Source organism: Lissotriton helveticus, chromosome 4_2 (assembly GCF_964261635.1).
Source record: "Lissotriton helveticus chromosome 4_2, aLisHel1.1, whole genome shotgun sequence".
Classification (NCBI taxonomy): Eukaryota; Metazoa; Chordata; class Amphibia; order Caudata; family Salamandridae; genus Lissotriton; species Lissotriton helveticus.
This window is the reverse complement of record NC_136064.1, coordinates 107,255,544-107,274,913: the sequence shown is the minus strand read 5'-3', so window position 1 is coordinate 107,274,913 and position 19,370 is coordinate 107,255,544. Positions and strand designations below refer to the sequence as shown.

The 19,370-nt window shown below is 48.6% G+C and overlaps 1 protein-coding gene across 1 annotated transcript in view; it reads right to left on the bottom strand.

Annotated features, from left to right (window-relative positions):
- LOC144752061 (G-protein coupled receptor 143-like) overlaps positions 1-19,370 on the bottom strand; it is a 99,426-nt gene that overhangs the window by 13,847 nt on the left and 66,209 nt on the right. The window contains exon 7 of the mRNA XM_078640012.1: positions 9,107-9,221. Coding sequence (XP_078496138.1) covers positions 9,107-9,221 — 115 coding nt within the window. The remainder of the gene's footprint in view (positions 1-9,106; positions 9,222-19,370) is intronic.

Below are 19,370 nucleotides of genomic sequence, written 5' to 3'. Positions count from 1 at the left end.
CTTCCAGTCAATGGCACACACAATAATAGGGCACTTTCCTCATTACCAATGGTCCTGAGTCCTGAAGACTTGCAATGTCCCACTAGCAAGCACTCTTCGTGCCCCCCCCCGTTCAGGATACCACATGTTTCACAAGGACTCCCAGGAGGCACCTCGGAAAACAGTGGGGGGATAGGCCACCAGCGGGCGGCTAACTTTTCAACGGGAAACATTCACACCACATCCCCACCTTACGAAATCTCTGTACTAGCGCCCAGTAAAATAAGATTAGACTTCAAAGCGCAACACAGGACAGCTGACGCGATCCATAGAGACCCCCGGGATGTGTGGCCAGGACTGATCCACTGCACAAGCATTTCATCCCGGAAGCAGGTGGCGGAAGGCGGTCACACTCCGGATTCTATGTTTTGAGCATCTCTTCCTAGAGGTCGTCATCTAGAAACGAATGACAGGTCTGAGAACTTTGATCAGTTTCCCTCTAGGATGGAACCAGGACACAGAACAAGGACCACCACCCTCTCACAGTGCTGGGAGCCACCTCCCCACCTGTTTTTGGCTTCAACTTCTCTAGGAGGCCCGCCCAGCCACAGCAGCCGCAGTCCCTGGAGGCGTTAGGAGTGCAGACCAAAATACACTACTCAAATGTCCCAAAGTATGGGACGATGCTCGTCCTTTATCATATCCACCAGGGTGAACCTTTCCTTACCATAACCCTGGCCAGGTGGCCAGGCAAGGGTGAGACACCCTTTATGTGTGCTGGAATTGGCCCTTTTACAGGGTCATCCCTGAACTTTTTGCCTTCCTTCTGTATTTTTTCTGACTTGTTTTTTGTTGGTTTTATGACTCTGGGTACTTTACCACTGCTGATCAGTGCTAAAATGCATATGCTCTCCCCATTGTAAATTGATGTATGGATTTGTGACTCCATGATTGGCTGGTCTGGTTTACTTGTCAGACCCTAGTACAGTGCACTGAGTGTGCCAAGGGCTGGTAATCCAAATGCTGCTGGTGGACTTGCAGCACTGGTTGTGCCACCCACAGACGCAGCCTTGTGAAAGTGTGTCTCAGGTCTGCCATTGCAGAGTCTGTGTGCAGTCTGGTACTGTCATGCTGACTGGGCAAGTGCACCCACTTGCCAGTCCCTAAACCTTCCCTTTTCTTCATATCAGTCTCCCCTATGGTAGGCCCAATGGCAGGGAGCATTGTAAGTATAAGGTAGGACAAGCTCTGTGTGTGTAGCATGTCCTAATTACAGCCATTTTTGTTTTTCCCTGTTGCAAGGCTACCTGTTCCCCATAGGCCAGAATGGGCAGTTTGATTATTACATCTTATAATCCTAACTGACTCAGGGAACCAAGTAGAAATTCGAGTTTATTATGCCTCAACTCAGAATGATAAAATACATCTTTTAGTGAAGTGGTTTTAACATTCTGTGTTTGAAAATACCACTTTTAGAAAGTAGGTATCTTCTTGTCTAACTATCCAAGCCTGCCTCTGCTAGGTTTTGTATTCCTTGTCTGGAGTTTGAGTGACAGGGGCTGGGGGATTACAGGAGACAGGGTGAGCCAGACCAGGGCTGAATAGAGAGATCTACATGCAGATGGGTGGGAGGGGTTGCACCTGGGACCTGAATAGGGCTGTGGATTCCCTCCTCAATGCTGTTTTCACCCCGTGTGGTACGGCTGATGTCTCTGCCCTGCACTGTGAATGGAAAGAAGGAGTCATGTAAACAGAGTGCTCCAGGACTGACCAGAAATGGTTTGGACTAGACAAAGGCCTCTATGCCTTCATAGAACAAAGAGAATCTGTGTATAAAAAGTGGGACCCAGACCCCAGAATTTTAGATCACTTTTGGGAAACAAGAAGAAACCTTTGCTAAGGAGAGGAACCAGAGAGACTGAGGAGAGACTATCCCTAAGCTGAAGTGCTGCTTGGGGGTTTTGCCTGCAGTGGTTGCCTGACTGCCAAAGAAAGGAGACAGGAGCTTTGTGTGTACTTTCTGCAACTTGTGAAGGATCTCCAAGGGCTTGAGAAAGAGCTTGCCTCCTGCTGAAGTCTCAGGGACAACATACTTCAACCAACATTTCCCCAAGAGTTCTTTGGAAGTGCCTGCAGTTGTACTGGGCTTTCTGAGGGACTCTGTGTCGCAAGGAGCTGGAAGTGCGACTCATGAAGAAGAAGCGTGTCGCCGCCGCTGCATCACTGAACAAGGGTGTCGCCGCTGTAGCATCACATCGCAGGAGCGTCTCGCATCACTGGAGAAAAGTGTCGTCGCCACAGCCACTGTCGTCGCATCACTGAACAAGGGTGTCGCCGCTTCAGGTGTTGCATCCCCTCGCCGAAGTGTCTCGCATCACCGGAGAAGAGTGTCGCAGCCACAGCCACTGTCGTCGCATCACTGAACAAGGGTGCCACAGCTGCACATGTTGCATTGCCTCGCCGAAGCGTCTCGCATCACTGGAGAAGCGTGTCGCAGGGCCTGTCGCGGCTCAGAAGAATCGTTGAGTCGCCGCACATCACTCAAGTGAAGATGCTGCCCTGGGTATCACTGTTATGTTATGTTATGTTATGTTAAATGTGTCTTTTATAGCGCACGGCTACTCCATGGAGTGTCCCGGCGCTTTTATTGTAAACCAGTAGCAGATAACACAACACGGAAAATAAGAGACCCTGACTCACTCAAGTGAAGATGCTGCCCTGAGTGTCACTCAAGTGAAGAGGCTGCCCTGGGTATCACTCAAGTGAAGATGCTGCCCGGGGTATCACTCAAGGGAAGATGATGCCCTGGGTGTCACTCAAGTGAAGATGATGCCCTGGGTGTCACTCAAGTGAAGATGATGCCCTGGGTGTCACTCAACTGAAGATGCTGCCCTGGGTATCACTCAAGTGAAGATGATGCCCGGGGTTTCACTCAAGTGAAGATGCTGCCCTGGGTGTCACTCGAGTGAAGATGCTGCCCTAGGTATCACTCAAGTGAAGATGCTGCACTGAGTGTCACTCAAGTGAAGATGCTGCCTGGGGTATCACTCAAGTGAAGATGCGTCCTTGGTGTATCCCTCAAGTGAAGATGCTGCCTGGGTATCACTCAAGTGAAGATGCTGCCTGTGGTATCACTCGGGTGAAGATACTGCCCTGGGTATCACTCAAGTGAAGATGATGCCCTGGGTGTCACTCAAGTGAAAATGCTGCCCTGGGTGTCACTCAAGTGAAGATGATGCCAGGGTCTTCACTCAAGTGAAGATGCTGCCCTGGGTGTCATTCAAGTGAAGATGCTACCCTGGGTATCACTCAAGTGAAGATGCTGCCCGGGGTATCACTCAAGTGAAGATGCTGCCCTGGGTGTCATTCAAGTGAAGATGCTACCCTTGGTATCACTCAAGTGAAGATGCTGCCCTGGGTGTCACTCAAGTGAAGATGCTGCCCGGGGTATCACTCAAGGGAAGATGATGCCCTGGGTGTCACTCAAGTGAAGATGATGCCCTGGGTGTCATTCAAGTGAAGATGATGCCCTGGGTGTCACTCAACTGAAGATTCTGCCCTGGGTGTCACTCAAGTGAAGATGCTGCCCTGGGTGTCACTCAAGTGAAGATGCTGCCCTGGGTGTCACTCAAGTGAAGATCATGCCCGGGGTTTCACTCAAGTGAAAATGCTGCCTGGGGTATCACTCAAGTGAAGATGCTGCTCTGGGTATCACTCAAGTGAAGATGATGCCCTGGGTGTCACTCAAGTGAAAATGCTGCCCTGGGTGTCACTCAAGTGAAGATGATGCCCTGGGTGTCACTCAACTGAAGATGCTGCCCTGGGTGTCATTCAAGTGAAGATGCTACCCTGGGTATCACTCAAGTGAAGATGCTGCCCGGGGTATCACTCAAGTGAAGATGCTGCTCTGGGTATCACTCAAGTGAAGATGCTGCCCTGGGTGTCATTCAAGTGAAGATGCTACCCTTGGTATCACTCAAGTGAAGATGCTGCCCTGGGTGTCACTCAAGTGAAGATGCTGCCCGGGGTATCACTCAAGGGAAGATGATGCCCTGGGTGTCACTCAAGTGAAGATGATGCCCTGGGTGTCATTCAAGTGAAGATGATGCCCTGGGTGTCATTCAAGTGAAGATGATGCCCTGGGTGTCACTCAACTGAAGATTCTGCCCTGGGTGTCACTCAAGTGAAGATGCTGCCCTGGGTGTCACTCAAGTGAAGATGCTGCCCTGGGTGTCACTCAAGTGAAGATCATGCCCGGGGTATCACTCAAGTGAAGATGCTGCCCGGGGTATCACTCAAGTGAAGATGCTGCACTGAGTGTCACTCAAGTGAAGATGCTGCTCTGGGTGTCATTCAAGTGAAGATGCTGCCCTGGGTGTCACTCAAGTGAAGATCATGCCCGGGGTTTCACTCAAGTGAAAATGCTGCCTGGGGTATCACTCAAGTGAAGATGCTGCCCGGGGTATCACTCAAGTGAAGATGCTGCACTGAGTGTCACTCAAGTGAAGATGCTGCCTGGGGTATCACTCAAGTGAAGATGCGTCCCTGGTGTATCCCTCAAGTGAAGATGCTGCCAGGGTATCACTCGGGTGAAGATACTGCCCTGGGTATCACTCAAGTGAAGATGATGCCCTGGGTGTCACTCAAGTGAAAATGCTGCCCTGGGTGTCACTCAAGTGAAGATGATGCCAGGGTTTTCACTCAAGTGAAGATGCTGCCCTGTGTGTCATTCAAGTGAAGATGCTACCCTTGGTATCACTCAAGTGAAGATGCTGCCCGGGGTATCACTCAAGTGAAGATGCTGCTCTGGGTGTCATTCAAGTGAAGATGATGCCAGGGTTTTCACTCAAGTGAAGATGCTGCCCTGGGTGTCATTCAAGTGAAGATGCTACCCTTGGTATCACTCAAGTGAAGATGCTGCCCGGGGTATCACTCAAGTGAAGATGCTACCCTTGGTATCACTCAAGTGAAGATGCTGCTCTAGGTGTCATTCAAGTGAAGATGCTACCCTTGGTATCACTCAAGTGAAGATGCTGCCCGGGGTATCACTCAAGTGAAGATGCTACCCTGGGTATCGCTCAAGCGAAGATGCTGCCCTGGGTATCACTCAAGTGAAGATGCTGCTCTGGGTGTCATTCAAGTGAAGATGCTGCTCTGGGTGTCATTCAAGTGAAGATGCTGCTCTGGGTGTCACTCAAGTGAAGATGCTGCTCTGGGTGTCACTCGAGTGAAGATGCTGCTCTGGGTGTCATTCAAGTGAAGATGCTGCCCGGGGTGTCACTCAAGTGAAGATGCTGCCCGGGGTATCACTCAAGTGAAGATGATGCCAGGGTTTTCACTCAAGTGAAGATGCTGCCCTGGGTGTCATTCAAGTGAAGATGCTGCCCGGGGTGTCACTCAAGTGAAGATGCTGCCCGGGGTATCACTCAAGTGAAGATGATGCCAGGGTTTTCACTCAAGTGAAGATGCTGCCCTGGGTGTCATTCAAGTGAAGATGCTACCCTTGGTATCACTCAAGTGAAGATGCTGCCCGGGGTATCACTCAAGTGAAGATGCTACCCTTGGTATCACTCAAGTGAAGATGCTGCTCTGGGTGTCATTCAAGTGAAGATGCTGCCCGGGGTGTCACTCAAGTGAAGATGCTGCCCGGGGTATCACTCAAGTGAAGATGCTGCCCGGGGTATCACTCAAGTGAAGATGCTGCCCGGGGTATCACTCAAGTGAAGATGCTGCCCGGGGTATCACTCAAGTGAAGATGCTGCCCGGGGTATCACTCAAGTGAAGATGCTGCTCTGGGTATCACTCAAGTGAAGATGCTGCCCTGGGTGTCATTCAAGTGAAGATGCTACCCTTGGTATCACTCAAGTGAAGATGCTGCCCTGGGTGTCACTCAAGTGAAGATGCTGCCCGGGGTTTCACTCAAGTGAAGATGCTGCCCTGGGTGTCACTCAAGTGAAGATGATGCCCGGGGTTTCACTCAAGTGAAAATGCTGCCTGGGGTATCACTCAAGTGAAGATGCGTCCCTGGTGTATCCCTCAAGTGAAGATGCTGCCCTAGGTATCACTCAAGTGAAGATGCTGCACTGAGTGTCACTCAAGTGAAGATGCTGCCTGGGGTATCACTCAAGTGAAGATGCGTCCCTGGTGTATCCCTCAAGTGAAGATGCTGCCTGGGTATCACTCGGGTGAAGATACTGCCCTGGGTATCACTCAAGTGAAGATGATGCCCTGGGTGTCACTCAAGTGAAGATGATGCCAGGGTTTTCACTCAAGTGAAGATGCTGCCCTGGGTGTCATTCAAGTGAAGATGCTACCCTTGGTATCACTCAAGTGAAGATGCTGCCCGGGGTATCACTCAAGTGAAGATGCTGCTCTGGGTGTCATTCAAGTGAAGATGATGCCAGGGTTTTCACTCAAGTGAAGATGCTGCCCTGGGTGTCATTCAAGTGAAGATGCTACCCTTGGTATCACTCAAGTGAAGATGCTGCCCGGGGTATCACTCAAGTGAAGATGCTACCCTTGGTGTCACTCAAGTGAAGATGCTGCTCTGGGTGTCATTCAAGTGAAGATGCTACCCTTGGTATCACTCAAGTGAAGATGCTGCCCGGGGTATCACTCAAGTGAAGATGCTACCCTTGGTATCACTCAAGTGAAGATGCTGCTCTGGGTGTCATTCAAGTGAAGATGCTGCTCTGGGTGTCATTCAAGTGAAGATGCTGCTCTGGGTGTCATTCAAGTGAAGATGCTGCTCTGGGTGTCATTCAAGTGAAGATGCTACCCTTGGTATCACTCAAGTGAAGATGCTGCCCGGGGTATCACTCAAGTGAAGATGCTACCCTTGGTATCACTCAAGTGAAGATGCTGCTCTGGGTGTCATTCAAGTGAAGATGCTGCTCTGGGTGTCATTCAAGTGAAGATGCTGCTCTGGGTGTCATTCAAGTGAAGATGCTGCCCGGGGTGTCACTCAAGTGAAGATGCTGCCCGGGGTATCACTCAAGTGAAGATGATGCCAGGGTTTTCACTCAAGTGAAGATGCTGCCCTGGGTGTCATTCAAGTGAAGATGCTACCCTTGGTATCACTCAAGTGAAGATGCTGCCCGGGGTATCACTCAAGTGAAGATGCTACCCTTGGTATCACTCAAGTGAAGATGCTGCTCTGGGTGTCATTCAAGTGAAGATGCTACCCTTGGTATCACTCAAGTGAAGATGCTGCTCTGGGTGTCATTCAAGTGAAGATGCTACCCTTGGTATCACTCAAGTGAAGATGCTGCTCTGGGTGTCATTCAAGTGAAGATGCTACCCTTGGTATCACTCAAGTGAAGATGCTGCCCGGGGTATCACTCAAGTGAGATGCTGCCCGGGGTATCACTCAAGTGAAGATGCTGCCCGGGGTATCACTCAAGTGAAGATGCTGCCCTTGGTATCACTCAAGTGAAGATGCTGCTCTGGGTATCACTCAAGTGAAGATGCTGTCCTGGGTGTCATTCAAGTGAAGATGCTGCTCTGGGTGTCATTCAAGTGAAGATGCTGCCCGGGGTGTCACTCAAGTGAAGATGCTGCCCGGGGTATCACTCAAGTGAAGATGATGCCAGGGTTTTCACTCAAGTGAAAATGCTGCCCTGGGTGTCATTCAAGTGAAGATGCTGCCCGGGGTGTCACTCAAGTGAAGATGCTGCCCGGGGTGTCACTCAAGTGAAGATGATGCCCTGGGTGTCACTCAAGTGAAGATGATGCCCTGGGTGTCATTCAAGTGAAGATGCTGCCCGGGGTGTCACTCAAGTGAAGATGCTGCCCGGGGTATCACTCAAGTGAAGATGATGCCAGGGTTTTCACTCAAGTGAAGATGCTGCCCTGGGTGTCATTCAAGTGAAGATGCTACCCTTGGTATCACTCAAGTGAAGATGCTGCTCTGGGTGTCATTCAAGTGAAGATGCTGCCCGGGGTGTCACTCAAGTGAAGATGCTGACCGGGGTATCACTCAAGTGAAGATGCTGCCCGGGGTATCACTCAAGTGAAGATGCTGCCCGGGGTATCACTCAAGTGAAGATGCTGCCCGAGGTATCACTCAAGTGAAGATGCTGCCCGGGGTATCACTCAAGTGAAGATGCTGCCCGGGGTATCACTCAAGTGAAGATGCTGCCCGGGGTATCACTCAAGTGAAGATGCTGCCCGGGGTATCACTCAAGTGAAGATGCTGCCCGGGGTATCACTCAAGTGAAGATGCTGCCCTGGGTATCACTCAAGTGAAGATGCTGCCCTGGGTGTCACTCAAGCGAAGATGCTGCCCGGGGTATCACTCAAGTGAAGATGCTGCTCTGGGTGTCACTCAAGTGAAGATGCTGCCCTGGGTATCACTCAAGTGAAGATGCTGCTCTGGGTATCACTCAAGTGAAGATGCTGCTCTGGGTATCACTCAAGTGAAGATGCTGCCCGGGGGTATCACTCAAGTGAAGATGCTGCCCGGGGTATCACTCAAGTGAAGATGCTGCCCTGGGATATTACTCAAGTGAAGATGCTGCCCTGGGCGTCACTCAAGCGAAGATGCTGCCCTGGGTATCACTCAAGTGAAGATGCTGCTCTGGGTATCACTCAAGTGAAGATGCTGCCCTTGGTATCACTCAAGTGAAGATGCTGCTCTGGGTATCACTCAAGTGAAGATGCTGCCCGGGGGTATCACTCAAGTGAAGATGCTACCCTTGGTATCACTCAAGTGAAGATGCTGCCCTGGGATATTACTCAAGTGAAGATGCTGCCCTGGGCGTCACTCAAGCGAAGATGCTGCCCTGGGTATCACTCAAGTGAAGATGCGGCTCTGGGTATCACTCAAGTGAAGATGCTGCCCGGGGGTATCACTCAAGTGAAGATGCTGCCCGGGGGTATCACTCAAGTGAAGATGCTACCCTTGGTATCACTCAAGTGAAGATGCTGCTCTGGGTATCACTCAAGTGAAGATGCTGCCCGGGGTATCACTCAAGTGAAGATGCTGCCCGGGGTATCACTCAAGCGAAGATGCTGCTCGCCCAGCGCTCGCTACCTGGGCAGACGTAAGTTTGAGGGGACATCTCACCAGAGTCTTGGAACGGTCTCGGGCGGTTGGCTAAGTAGGACAGTGCTCTAAACTGATTACCGCAATGATCCAGGTGGTGAGGGCAGCCATCTGGACCAGCCGGACGTGTCCACTCCACTCCGGGTGCAGCTCCAGCAGCAGCAGAAGCAGCTCTGTCACGATATTCACCAGCCAACTGCAAGGGGATGAGGAAGGACAAACAGCACCCAAGTGAAACAAGGTACCGGCTTCTCCTTGTGGAAGGTACATTCTTATTCAGCAACCAATGCTTGTTTAAAATATGTAACTTCTTTCACACCTTTATAAAGTTCTCGCCCATCCTTCCAACCCCAGAGTTTAAACATTCACACAAAATTTAGAACCAGAAGTGGTTTTAGCCCTTTTCTGCCATTTGTGTTACACACAGTTTTCTCAAAGCTACTGCAATGTCCTGCTTTGCTGCATAAGAAATGTTCTCTGTAAAAATCTGGTCGTTCGGCACAAATTCTTTTTTGCAGGTTTCCTAGTGGCAAGGTACACCGCACGCTCTACAAACAGCAGCCACAAAACATAATTCATGTGAATAGCAATGTCAGCACAAACCATGTGCAAGTGCTCTGGTGCCTCGGTGAACTCCCCTAACTCTTACAATGAAGGCGCCATCTTGGAACATGCAATGAAAGTGTGATCTATGTGAATTAATGGAAAAACAAAAACTGAGAAAATACATTGGAGCAAACTAAATTAAATAAAAACAATGTTAATAAAATACAAATCAATAAAAAAAAGTAAAGGAAATAGCTTCAAAGGAAAATTATTTTAAGGATCTACAATTACATCAAAAATGTTCTTACATTTTTTTTTAAAAACCTTGAATAAAATGTTATTGTACTTAGAAATCAGGAAGTGCATTAAATATGCAACTGGATATATGTTAACAATGGAAAACAGTATTATGCTCCATCTAAATTCCCAGTTATGAAAAAACTTTGACATATACCACTTGTTACAACAATTACAACAAAATGCACGTTTTCTCAGTAATACTTTTCTAATTAAACCATCTTTGTAAGAAATTGAGGTATTAATTGAGGGGGGTGAACACCTACCTCATGTAACAACCACAACCCTTGCCATGGTAAACACTTAAAGTCACTTTATTAACCTGAATTCAACCTCCTGGTAGCTGTGTTGCAGAGCAGTCATGCTTAACTCACAAGCAATGCGTAAAGTATGTATGCAACACTAAAACAGTTAAACAGTCAAAATGCAAAAGAATCCCAAAATGAATTAGAAAAAATAGAGTAAAAAGGAATAAACAAAATGACAAAAATCCAATAAGGGGAGCTGGAGATATGGATTTTTAAAAGTTTAAGTAGAAATAGCACCAAGAAGCATAAAGTGCCAGTAAGAGCTAATGGTCGCTGAAGAAGAAGCGTAATTGAATGCAGACCCAACTGAAGCGTGGGTCAGACATACTAACCAGGTTAGTCTTGGTGAAAGAGTTTATCTTCTAACTTTGCGTCACAATGCACCATAGGGGCACACTTCTAAAGTTTCCCACCTCCTCAAGGGAGGCTCGTAGAGACTCACAGGGTAGCAGGCAGTCAAGTCCTGGTCCAGTGGCCACTGATCAGCGGGTCAGTGGCAGTGGCAGCTCGCATTGAGAGTGCTGCAGGGCGGTGGGGCGGGATGGGGGAGGGGCAGGCTTGGTGGGTAGTGGAGTCAGACATACGACGCCAATTCGGCAATGCAGTATGCGCAAGGTAAATAGTTTATTTATTTATTTACCTACTTTACTCGTGGATGTTGTATGTCCGCCTCCACTACCACCCCACCCTGCCTCTCCTCCACCCCGCCAATCCTCCACCCCGCCCACCGCACTTCCACTGAAAGCCGCCACTGGTCAGTTGCAGGAAAGGCATCTTGTACCTTGTTGTATCCCTCTAGCTTGAACATGAGGTCAGCGTGCGAACCTTGAAGGCCACACCCACCCGTGGCCTAGGTACAAGAGAGAGAGCAGGTCCACTCCTTTAGGGCTCTTCTCAGTTCTCAAATAGCAGGTTCAGTGCTCTTCTGATCTTCCACAGGTCCAGGAGTGTTCTAACATCTGAGAGGAGTGTGTGTGGGGGGAATTGTACTAAAGTAATCCTAGTGTCCTAAAAGCAAGATCAAGTTTGATGCAGGATCTGTAAATGTAAATGTAAATGTAATTTGCACTTGTATAGCGCCTATCACCCAGGGGTCTCTAAGCGCTGTACGAATACCGCTGTGGAACCCTTCCTGGCCTGTTCCTGTGAGTTGTCCACTCCTGGGCACCCCCAAGGTCTAGCCAGGCATCCTAGCGTTGATAGGGCCGGTGTGGAGATTAAGCAAGCTATTGCCCAGAGTTGCAGAGTGGGACCCATGATTAGAGTAGGCACCGAGGCGAGAATTATCGGGTCCGAGGACATTGAGCCCAAGACCCTGCCGCGACGGGGATTGAACCCTGGTCCCGGGCTGGACCTCTGCCTCAGGGTCTGCCGCTCTAATCGGTGAGCCACATTTCTCCAAGTCTGTACCTACAACATCCTCAGAAACAGACGTCTGGTGGAGCAAAGCTGAGTTATCCGCAGCCAGACATGGGATACCCAAGAACTGCTTGGGCCTCCTGTCATCGCCAGTTGAAGTGCACCCCAAATGTTAGATGTATACCTAGCAGACCTGTCCAACAGGCAAGTCAAAAGTTTATTGTATATGATTACTTAAAATTGTTACAATTTACACTTTAAAAAAGTATTAAACTTAATCTTCCATTAAATATCATTTATCAGCAATGTGCATGGCAATATTAAAATATGAATAACATTAATAAAGCTCATAAAATGTTGTGTAACTGGTTAAACAATCTGCTATAGTTCTATTATTCACAACTTTCCAAGGAGCTCAAGTGACCGAAATTATCAAAGGTTAAATTATTTAAGATAAAATATCCATATAAAATACCAAACTTTCCAGTAAGGTTTGGGCAGCTGCCGTTTTTCTGTTTTGTTCCTGTTATCTTGTGGGATAGGCTTGCAGTCCTTATTCTACTTGGGCTAGTGAAGGAGAGCCATATTTGAAGCCCCTGCCATCCTTGTTCATACTTTATCAATGTCCTCTAAATCGGCTTTCCTTAGAAGTTCCCTTACTTTTGCCATATATTTTACCCCCCGGCATGCCAAGATTATAGAGGAACCTTCTAACCAACATATCACGGCTTGCCTGCACGTGCAAATGTTCAATTTGTTAAAAATCGGTTTTAAAAGCCCCCTCCTTAGTTCCTTAATTGCGGGGCAAGCACACAAAAGGTGAGTTAACGTTTCATTACAAAAACCGCATAGTCGACAGTGTGCTGCTTGTTAGTTGCTTTTCCAGGATGGTTGTAGATCTTTTAAGTCATGCATGCCCAAACGGTAATTGGTGAAGCTCTTTTTTAACTCCACACTAAAATGAGTTACTAAGTAGGCCTGAGGCTTTGTTGATATGTAGGAGTTAATCACGGTCCACCCATGCCTACGTTTCGAGGTTATTTTATCTTCTAGGAATGACTTCTTCTTTGCCGTCTTATTTGCCAAATTACCAAAAACTGCCCGGTCTATCTGGCTGTCCCATGTCGTTTGTATATCAAGTTCCGCCAATGATTTCCTCAAATAGGCTCCCCACGAGTGTGGAATGTCCTGATCCATCTGGATTTTGATTTCTTTCCAGCATAGATTGTTCAATGTCCCCAGTTCAGATGCATGGAATTTGTGGCATAGTTTCACGAAGCCGCTCATGCTCCGGAATTTCGGATTTTGAAGGCCGAATTCCAGCCGGATCTGAGCTGGGGCGGCGGATCTTGGTAAATTAAAAACAGCTTTATTAACCTTATTCTGAAGTTCATTTAGCAGTTCCACCTCTTTGCCACACCAGATTACTAGGGCATATGCCAATGTCGGTACTATTGTGCAGCCATCACTTTTAAAAGATGTGCATGGTTCGGGCAACCCAGTTTTTTGTTCAATAATCTGTACGCAAAAATTTACGATTGAGATTTTGCTTTTAGGTCCATTTTTGTGTTCCTTGTGTGTGGGGCCTCTCCCCATTTTTAAGCCTTGGTATTTATAGGCCACTTGTTCTTCAATTATAGTCCCTTTTACAAACCACTTAAATTTGGGTTTTTTAGGATCCACAAGGCGTACAACCTTGGTTTTGTCTTTATTTAATTCCAAGCTGTCTCCATCCAGATAGGTGACTAGGTTGTTTATTGCTCTTTGTAGCCCAATGGGGCTTTGGCTCAGGACCACTATATTGTCTGCGTACTGTAAGAAAGGTATTGACTCTTTTACTAAATTCGGCGGCTGGCAATCGGCTGCTTGCATGTGTTTACTGATATCTGCCATAAATAAATTGAATACGCTCGGGGCTAGGACACAGCCTTGTTTTAGGCCTTGCTGGGTGTAAATACTGGTGGTGGTACTACGTCCGTCGCCTAGTTTCACTCTTGCCCAAGTGTCACTGTGCAGGGCTATTATTGAATCCAGTAGTTTGCTCAGTAGCCCCCATGCTCTTAATTTTTCCCAGAGGCGATTTCTGCTTATTTTGTCAAATGCTACTTTCAAGTCGACAAAGCATGCAAACAACCGTGTTTCCAATTTTCTGGCTTTTTCGATTAAGAGTGCCAACGTGGCCAAGTTTGTTAAAGTGCCCATGCCTGGTCTGAAGCGGGTTTGATACATGGGGATTAGGTTTGTCTCATCCATCCAATCTTGCAGGTGAAGAAGTAGGCATGATCCGTATAGTTTGGCCTCAACATCCATCAATGATATCAATCTGTAGTTTTCTGGATTGTTGTGGTCTCCCTGTTTGAATATTAGAGGAATAATGTTCCCTTTCCAAGATTTAGGGACGTTGTTCTGTCTGTAGATCTGATAAAAAAAAGGCGTGAGGTAGTCAGCCAAAAAATGGAGCGCGTTTAAACAGTGCATTGGGCAGTCCATTCGGGCCTGCCGCCCCCTCCGTTTTTAATCTTTTTAATTATTCCTATCAATTGCTTTATGTCGATCAGTTAATTTGAATCATTGCAGCTTACTGCTTGACCGGTATACTCTTCTCCTTCAGGTCTTTGATCTTTTGGGGATTTTGAGGGGTCTGTTGCCGTTGCGCACTTATCATTCCTCGCGTTGCTGTACCCATTATATACATGTGGTATCCAGATTTTTCGCCAATTCCCGCTTCTTATCGTAATTTTTTTCCCTTCGTCATGTTATTTATGATGCCCCAGAATTCCCTATGGTTTGGTAATGTGCTTGCCCACAATAGTTTTGTCCAGATTTTTTCTGTATATTCTGTCTTTGCTTCCCTCAGCATCTTCTTATAATTCTTTTCTAGATCCTTTAGTTTGTCCTTATCTGTATTCTTACCCATTTTGTCCGCTATGGCAAGGGTTCGCACCTCTTTTGCCAACCTTATCTTTTCATCTAGTAGCGCTAGGTTAAACCATGGATCCTTTCTGATGTCTATCCTTTTTTTGTTGCTATTGGTAGCTGGAAAGTTCCGGGTAAGGAAGAGACACAGGTCTTCCCTGGTTTTTATTTGATTTTCATCTATTGTTTGACTCATGTGTGTGGGCACCTTGCACCAGTCTAATTGACCCTTATTGATGGTGGTTGTAAATTCAACCTTATAGACAAGCTATCCTAGTGGTAGCATGGACCAGCAGTCTTAGGCTAAAACTTCAGAGAGCATGTGAAGCCAGCTGTTTTACCAATTATATTCCCTTGAATACCAAATGAAAGGACACCACACAAGGTATATATCAAAAATATATGTATTTATTACTAACACAACCCCTTTGCACTCTTTATGAGGTCAGAGGTAAAATCACAATACAAGTTACTTTATTAGCATACAGTACAGTTACACTATACAGTAATGCCCTAGGGGCCTCATAAACCATATGCTAAAATAGTGGTATAAGAACCACGACAGAAATAGTAAGTAGGCCTAGGGCCTGGGGAATCGCTGGGACTACAATAAAAAACCAAAGGTTAGGAGGTAGGAGACCCACGGGAGACGCGTGCAGTGTCTAAACACAGTCGCGAGTTACCATTGACTTATAATGGGAAACGTAAAAGTTACAAAGTTACTGTTTAAGGGCACTTCCGGATGGACTACGACAAAACCCCTTTAGACTAGGACACTTCGAGAGTCAAGACCCATGGGAGCACCGGAGTACTCGTGTTACCTCACCCAGGGAAGCCGGGTGCATAGGTGCCTTTTGGTGTCGAGTTTCGTTGATGTTTTCAAAGGAGATCTGCAAAGAAGTGCTGCAGGCGACCAGAGGAAAAATGTCCGGGTGGATTCAAGGGTGGATCGAAGATCTGAAGAACCTGAAAGCAGGGGGGGGGAAAGAGTCTGGGTCACTAGCCAGTGACCAGGAAGGTACCAGGAAGGAACCAGGCGATGTTGCGATGGTCTTAGGTGAAGAGGTGAAGATTGTTTCTGCAGCCACGAGGACCAGGAGGTGTCGACGACAAACAGGAGCTGGATTCGAGCTGTCCCACAAAAGATCAAGTTGAATGCGGTGTCAGTATCCGGATTGGACCCAACAAGCCTTGGCAAACGCAACCCACGCAGGAAGGGAAGATTGGCTTCGGTGCAGACCAGCAAGATCTGGGGAGCTTCTCCTTTGCAGGAATGATGGAGCACGCCTGGAGCAACCAGAAAAGCAGTTTGGTTTCAAAAGAAAGTCTTCAGATGGCTAACTAGCTAACGGGCTAGCAACCGGGAAGACACATCAAGCTGAAATGCACAGAGCAGGCCCCACGCAGCACTCATGGAGTGTGGAGGGCTGAGTTTCGGTGCAAATAGTGCTTGGGTCTGGGGCTTCTCGTACCCCAATGCACAACTTCGAGTTACCTCAGGAGTCGATGCAGTTAGCAAAGTGCAGGATGTCCAGGGTGTCCGGTCCCATGTCTCTCGTGTCCACCACGGGTCTCAGCTTTGCTGTGGATCGGAGTCAGAGAAGTCTGGAAGTCCAGTTCCTGTGTCGCTGAGTCTTCGGGTTCCGGCGGGAGCATCGACAAAGCAGACCGGCAAGTTACTGGTGGTGCCTGTTTGCACAGGGTGGTCACTCCTTTACCACAAGGAAGATGTCTTCAGTCTTCTAGTCAGAAGAGAACGTCAAAGGTCCAAGAGTTCTGTATCAAAGTTTCATTCCAGGATAATCTAAAGTCCTGGGGACACAGTTCCTATCTTTATACTGATTTAAGGGGCTGGATTACCTGCTAGGTCCCTCCAATGGGTGGACCTGGGAAGGGGGTGGTTACACCCCTTTCCCTTTGTCCAGTTTTGCACCAGAGCGGGGCTGGGGTGCCCCAGCAACTGGTTTGAACCGGGCTATGCGTGGAGCACCTTGTGTGTACCAGGCAGTGTCTCAAAAAGCATCTGCTGATGCAGCCCTCCGTGCCCCAATACACAAAACCCTGTCTGGGGCGGTGCTGGCACCTCCCTGGACAGGAAACCTATTGTCCAGGCCGCCCTTGCTGGAGTTTCCCCCAGCAAAAGGAGGTCAGACTCGTGTCTGTGGCAGCAGCATCCATTTTGTGATGCTGAGGCTAGGTTTTACTTTAACCGGGGTTAACAGTAACAACATGTCTTCTCCCTCTGTAATGTAATGTAATGTAATGTAAGGCGTTTTTATAAAGCGCGTGGTTACCAGAAGGCATCCCAGCGCTGCGATAGAGTCAGACTCGAGAGGGAAAAGGAGAGAAGGAGATCATTTATGGAAGAGGAAGGTTTTCAGTGGCTTCCGGAAGCGCAAATGGCAAGGTTCCACGCGCAGTTTCAGCGGAAGGGAGTTCCATAGCGAGGCAGCGTTCACAGAAAAGCGACAGCCTCCTGTGCGTGCTTTCTTGACTCTCGGCACTGTCGCCAGGAACCCATTGTTGGAACGCAGGGGTCTATTGGCTTTGTAAGGCGTGACTAGGCTTCTCGTAATCGGGGGTCCTTTGTCTTGCAGAAGTTTATGGGTGATGCATAGGGATTTAAACATAATCCCCTTCCGTACAGGGAGCCAGTGGAGCGATTCAGGAGCAGGTTTAGCTGACGTCCTGAGGGAGATACCCATTAGGAGCCTTGCTGCGGCATTTTGGATTTGTTGAAGCTTATTGATGGTGGCTTCAGGGGCTCCTAAGAAAATCGCATTACTGAAATCTAGTCTGGAGAGAACTAGACCGTGTACCAATAACTTCCTAGAATGCTGCGGGAGGAGAGGAAGGATTTTCCGGGCAGACCGAAAAAGACCAAAGCAGGTTCCTGCTCTCTAGAAGGGTGGAATGCTACCCCTGCCGCCAGGACTGGCGGGGGGGGAGGGTAGTATTCCAAAGTGTTTGACACCTTACACAACATGTTTTGATAAAGCCAAACCAAAGTTTGCATTAACCGCGAGGATTATAATGCACTTAAGAATATATGGTATGGCTATATCATAGAACAGCTATAAGGATATGGTTCCGAAAGCTGCAGAGGGGCTCAGCTCATGCTAGGGCACCCTCTCACATAAAACCAAGCACTCTGCCTCCAAGATTGATAAGGCCTGCCATAGGAGTGACTTATAGGTTACTGTGAGAAGTTGGCCTGATGTGCAGTGGTCACTATTCTAGTGATCACTATATATCAGTCCAAACAACCCTTATTGATGATTGGTTGTAAGTCAACCTTATAGACCAGCTATCCTAGTAGCATGGATACGAGCAGTCTAAGGCTAAGACTCTAGAGGGCGTGTTAAGCCAGCTGTTTTACCATCACATTACCCCTTGAACACCCAGTGAAAGGACACCACACAAGTGTTATGAAAATAAACAATGTATTTATTAGAATCACAACAACCCTGTACTCTTTATGAGGACAGGGTGCTAGGCACACAACAAAACTCTTATGAAAATACTTAAGTTAGCACGTTATACACAAATGCCCGAGGGGCACGAAAAACCATATACTCTAAAAGTGGAATGCGAATTACTAGCAGGTAAGTAACGATTCTCAGAGGCTTTGGGATCGCTAGGACTGGACTACTGAACCTTTAGATTACTAGCAGGAGGCCTAGGGAACTCGGGTGCAGAGTGTGCACTCTCACGCGGGATGCGGGACAAAGTCTATGGAAGCTAGAATTCACAAAGTTAGTGTTCACGGGCGAACCCGACCTGGTAGGGAGAAAACGACAGTGGATCCTGACCCTTGAATAGTGAGGCTATGCTGGGACACCGAAGTGCCGAAGTTACCTAGCCCAGGGGCTGCAGCTGCATAGGTCTGAAAAGACGTCGGGAATCCTCGTGCCGGACCAGGAGCCTGGAAGAAGGAAGTTGCTGGCAGGCGACCAGTGAAGGAAAGTTCGATGGATCCAAGCCTGGATCAAGGAAGAAGGAAACCTGAAAGCAGAGGGGACCAAGTTCTTGAATCACTAGCCAGTGATTAAGTGGGCACCAGGATGGCACCGGGCGAAGTCACCGCAGTCAGGTGAGTGGGCGCTGCTGGGCTCTGCAGTCTCTCGGACCAGGAGGCGTTGTCGGCGACCAGGATGGAGGTGCGAGCTGTCCCACGAAGGTTCTTGCTGTCGACGTCGCTGGACCCAGGATTGGGCAACAAGTCTTGGCAAATGCAAGGCCCACGTGGTGGACCCAAGATGGCGTCTTAGCCGGACCAGGAGGGTCCAGGGTACTTCTCCGATGGAGGGAAGCAAGGGCCAGTCTGGAGCAACCAGACTAGCAGCAGTATTGTCGTCGGGTGTCGTTCGGAAGGCCACAAGCCAGCGGGCTAGTAGCCAAACAACGCGGTGAGCAGCAACAAGCAGAAGGGCCCCACGCCGATCGTGGAGATGCTGGGTGGCTGCTCTTCGGTGCTGGAGTTGCTCAGGGTGGGGGCTTCTCGGACCCCAAAGCACTCACCAGGAAATTACTCGGTGGGCTTGCTGTGCAGAAGTCGTGCAGTCTTGGCGATGGCCGGTCCCTCGAGGTCTCGTCGCACCCACGGTTCTCAGCTGTGCTGTAGAGGTGGGTAGAGGTCAGAGGTGCCAGGGAAGCCGGGTCTCGTTGAGCTGGGCAGTTGGATTCCGGATGAAGGACGTGCAGCAGACCGCAGTGTTCTTGGATGGTGCCTGCGGATGCAGGGTGACTACTCCTTAGCCACAAGGGAGAATCTTGAAGAAGAAATCGTGAAGTCCTTTCGTGGAAAGTGGTATCTTGATTCCAAAGATGATCTGATTTGGAAGGGGGCCAGTCCCTACCTTTATCTGGGAAAAGGGGGCTGGCACGCGACTAAGTCCTGCCCTAGGAGTGGGCCCAGG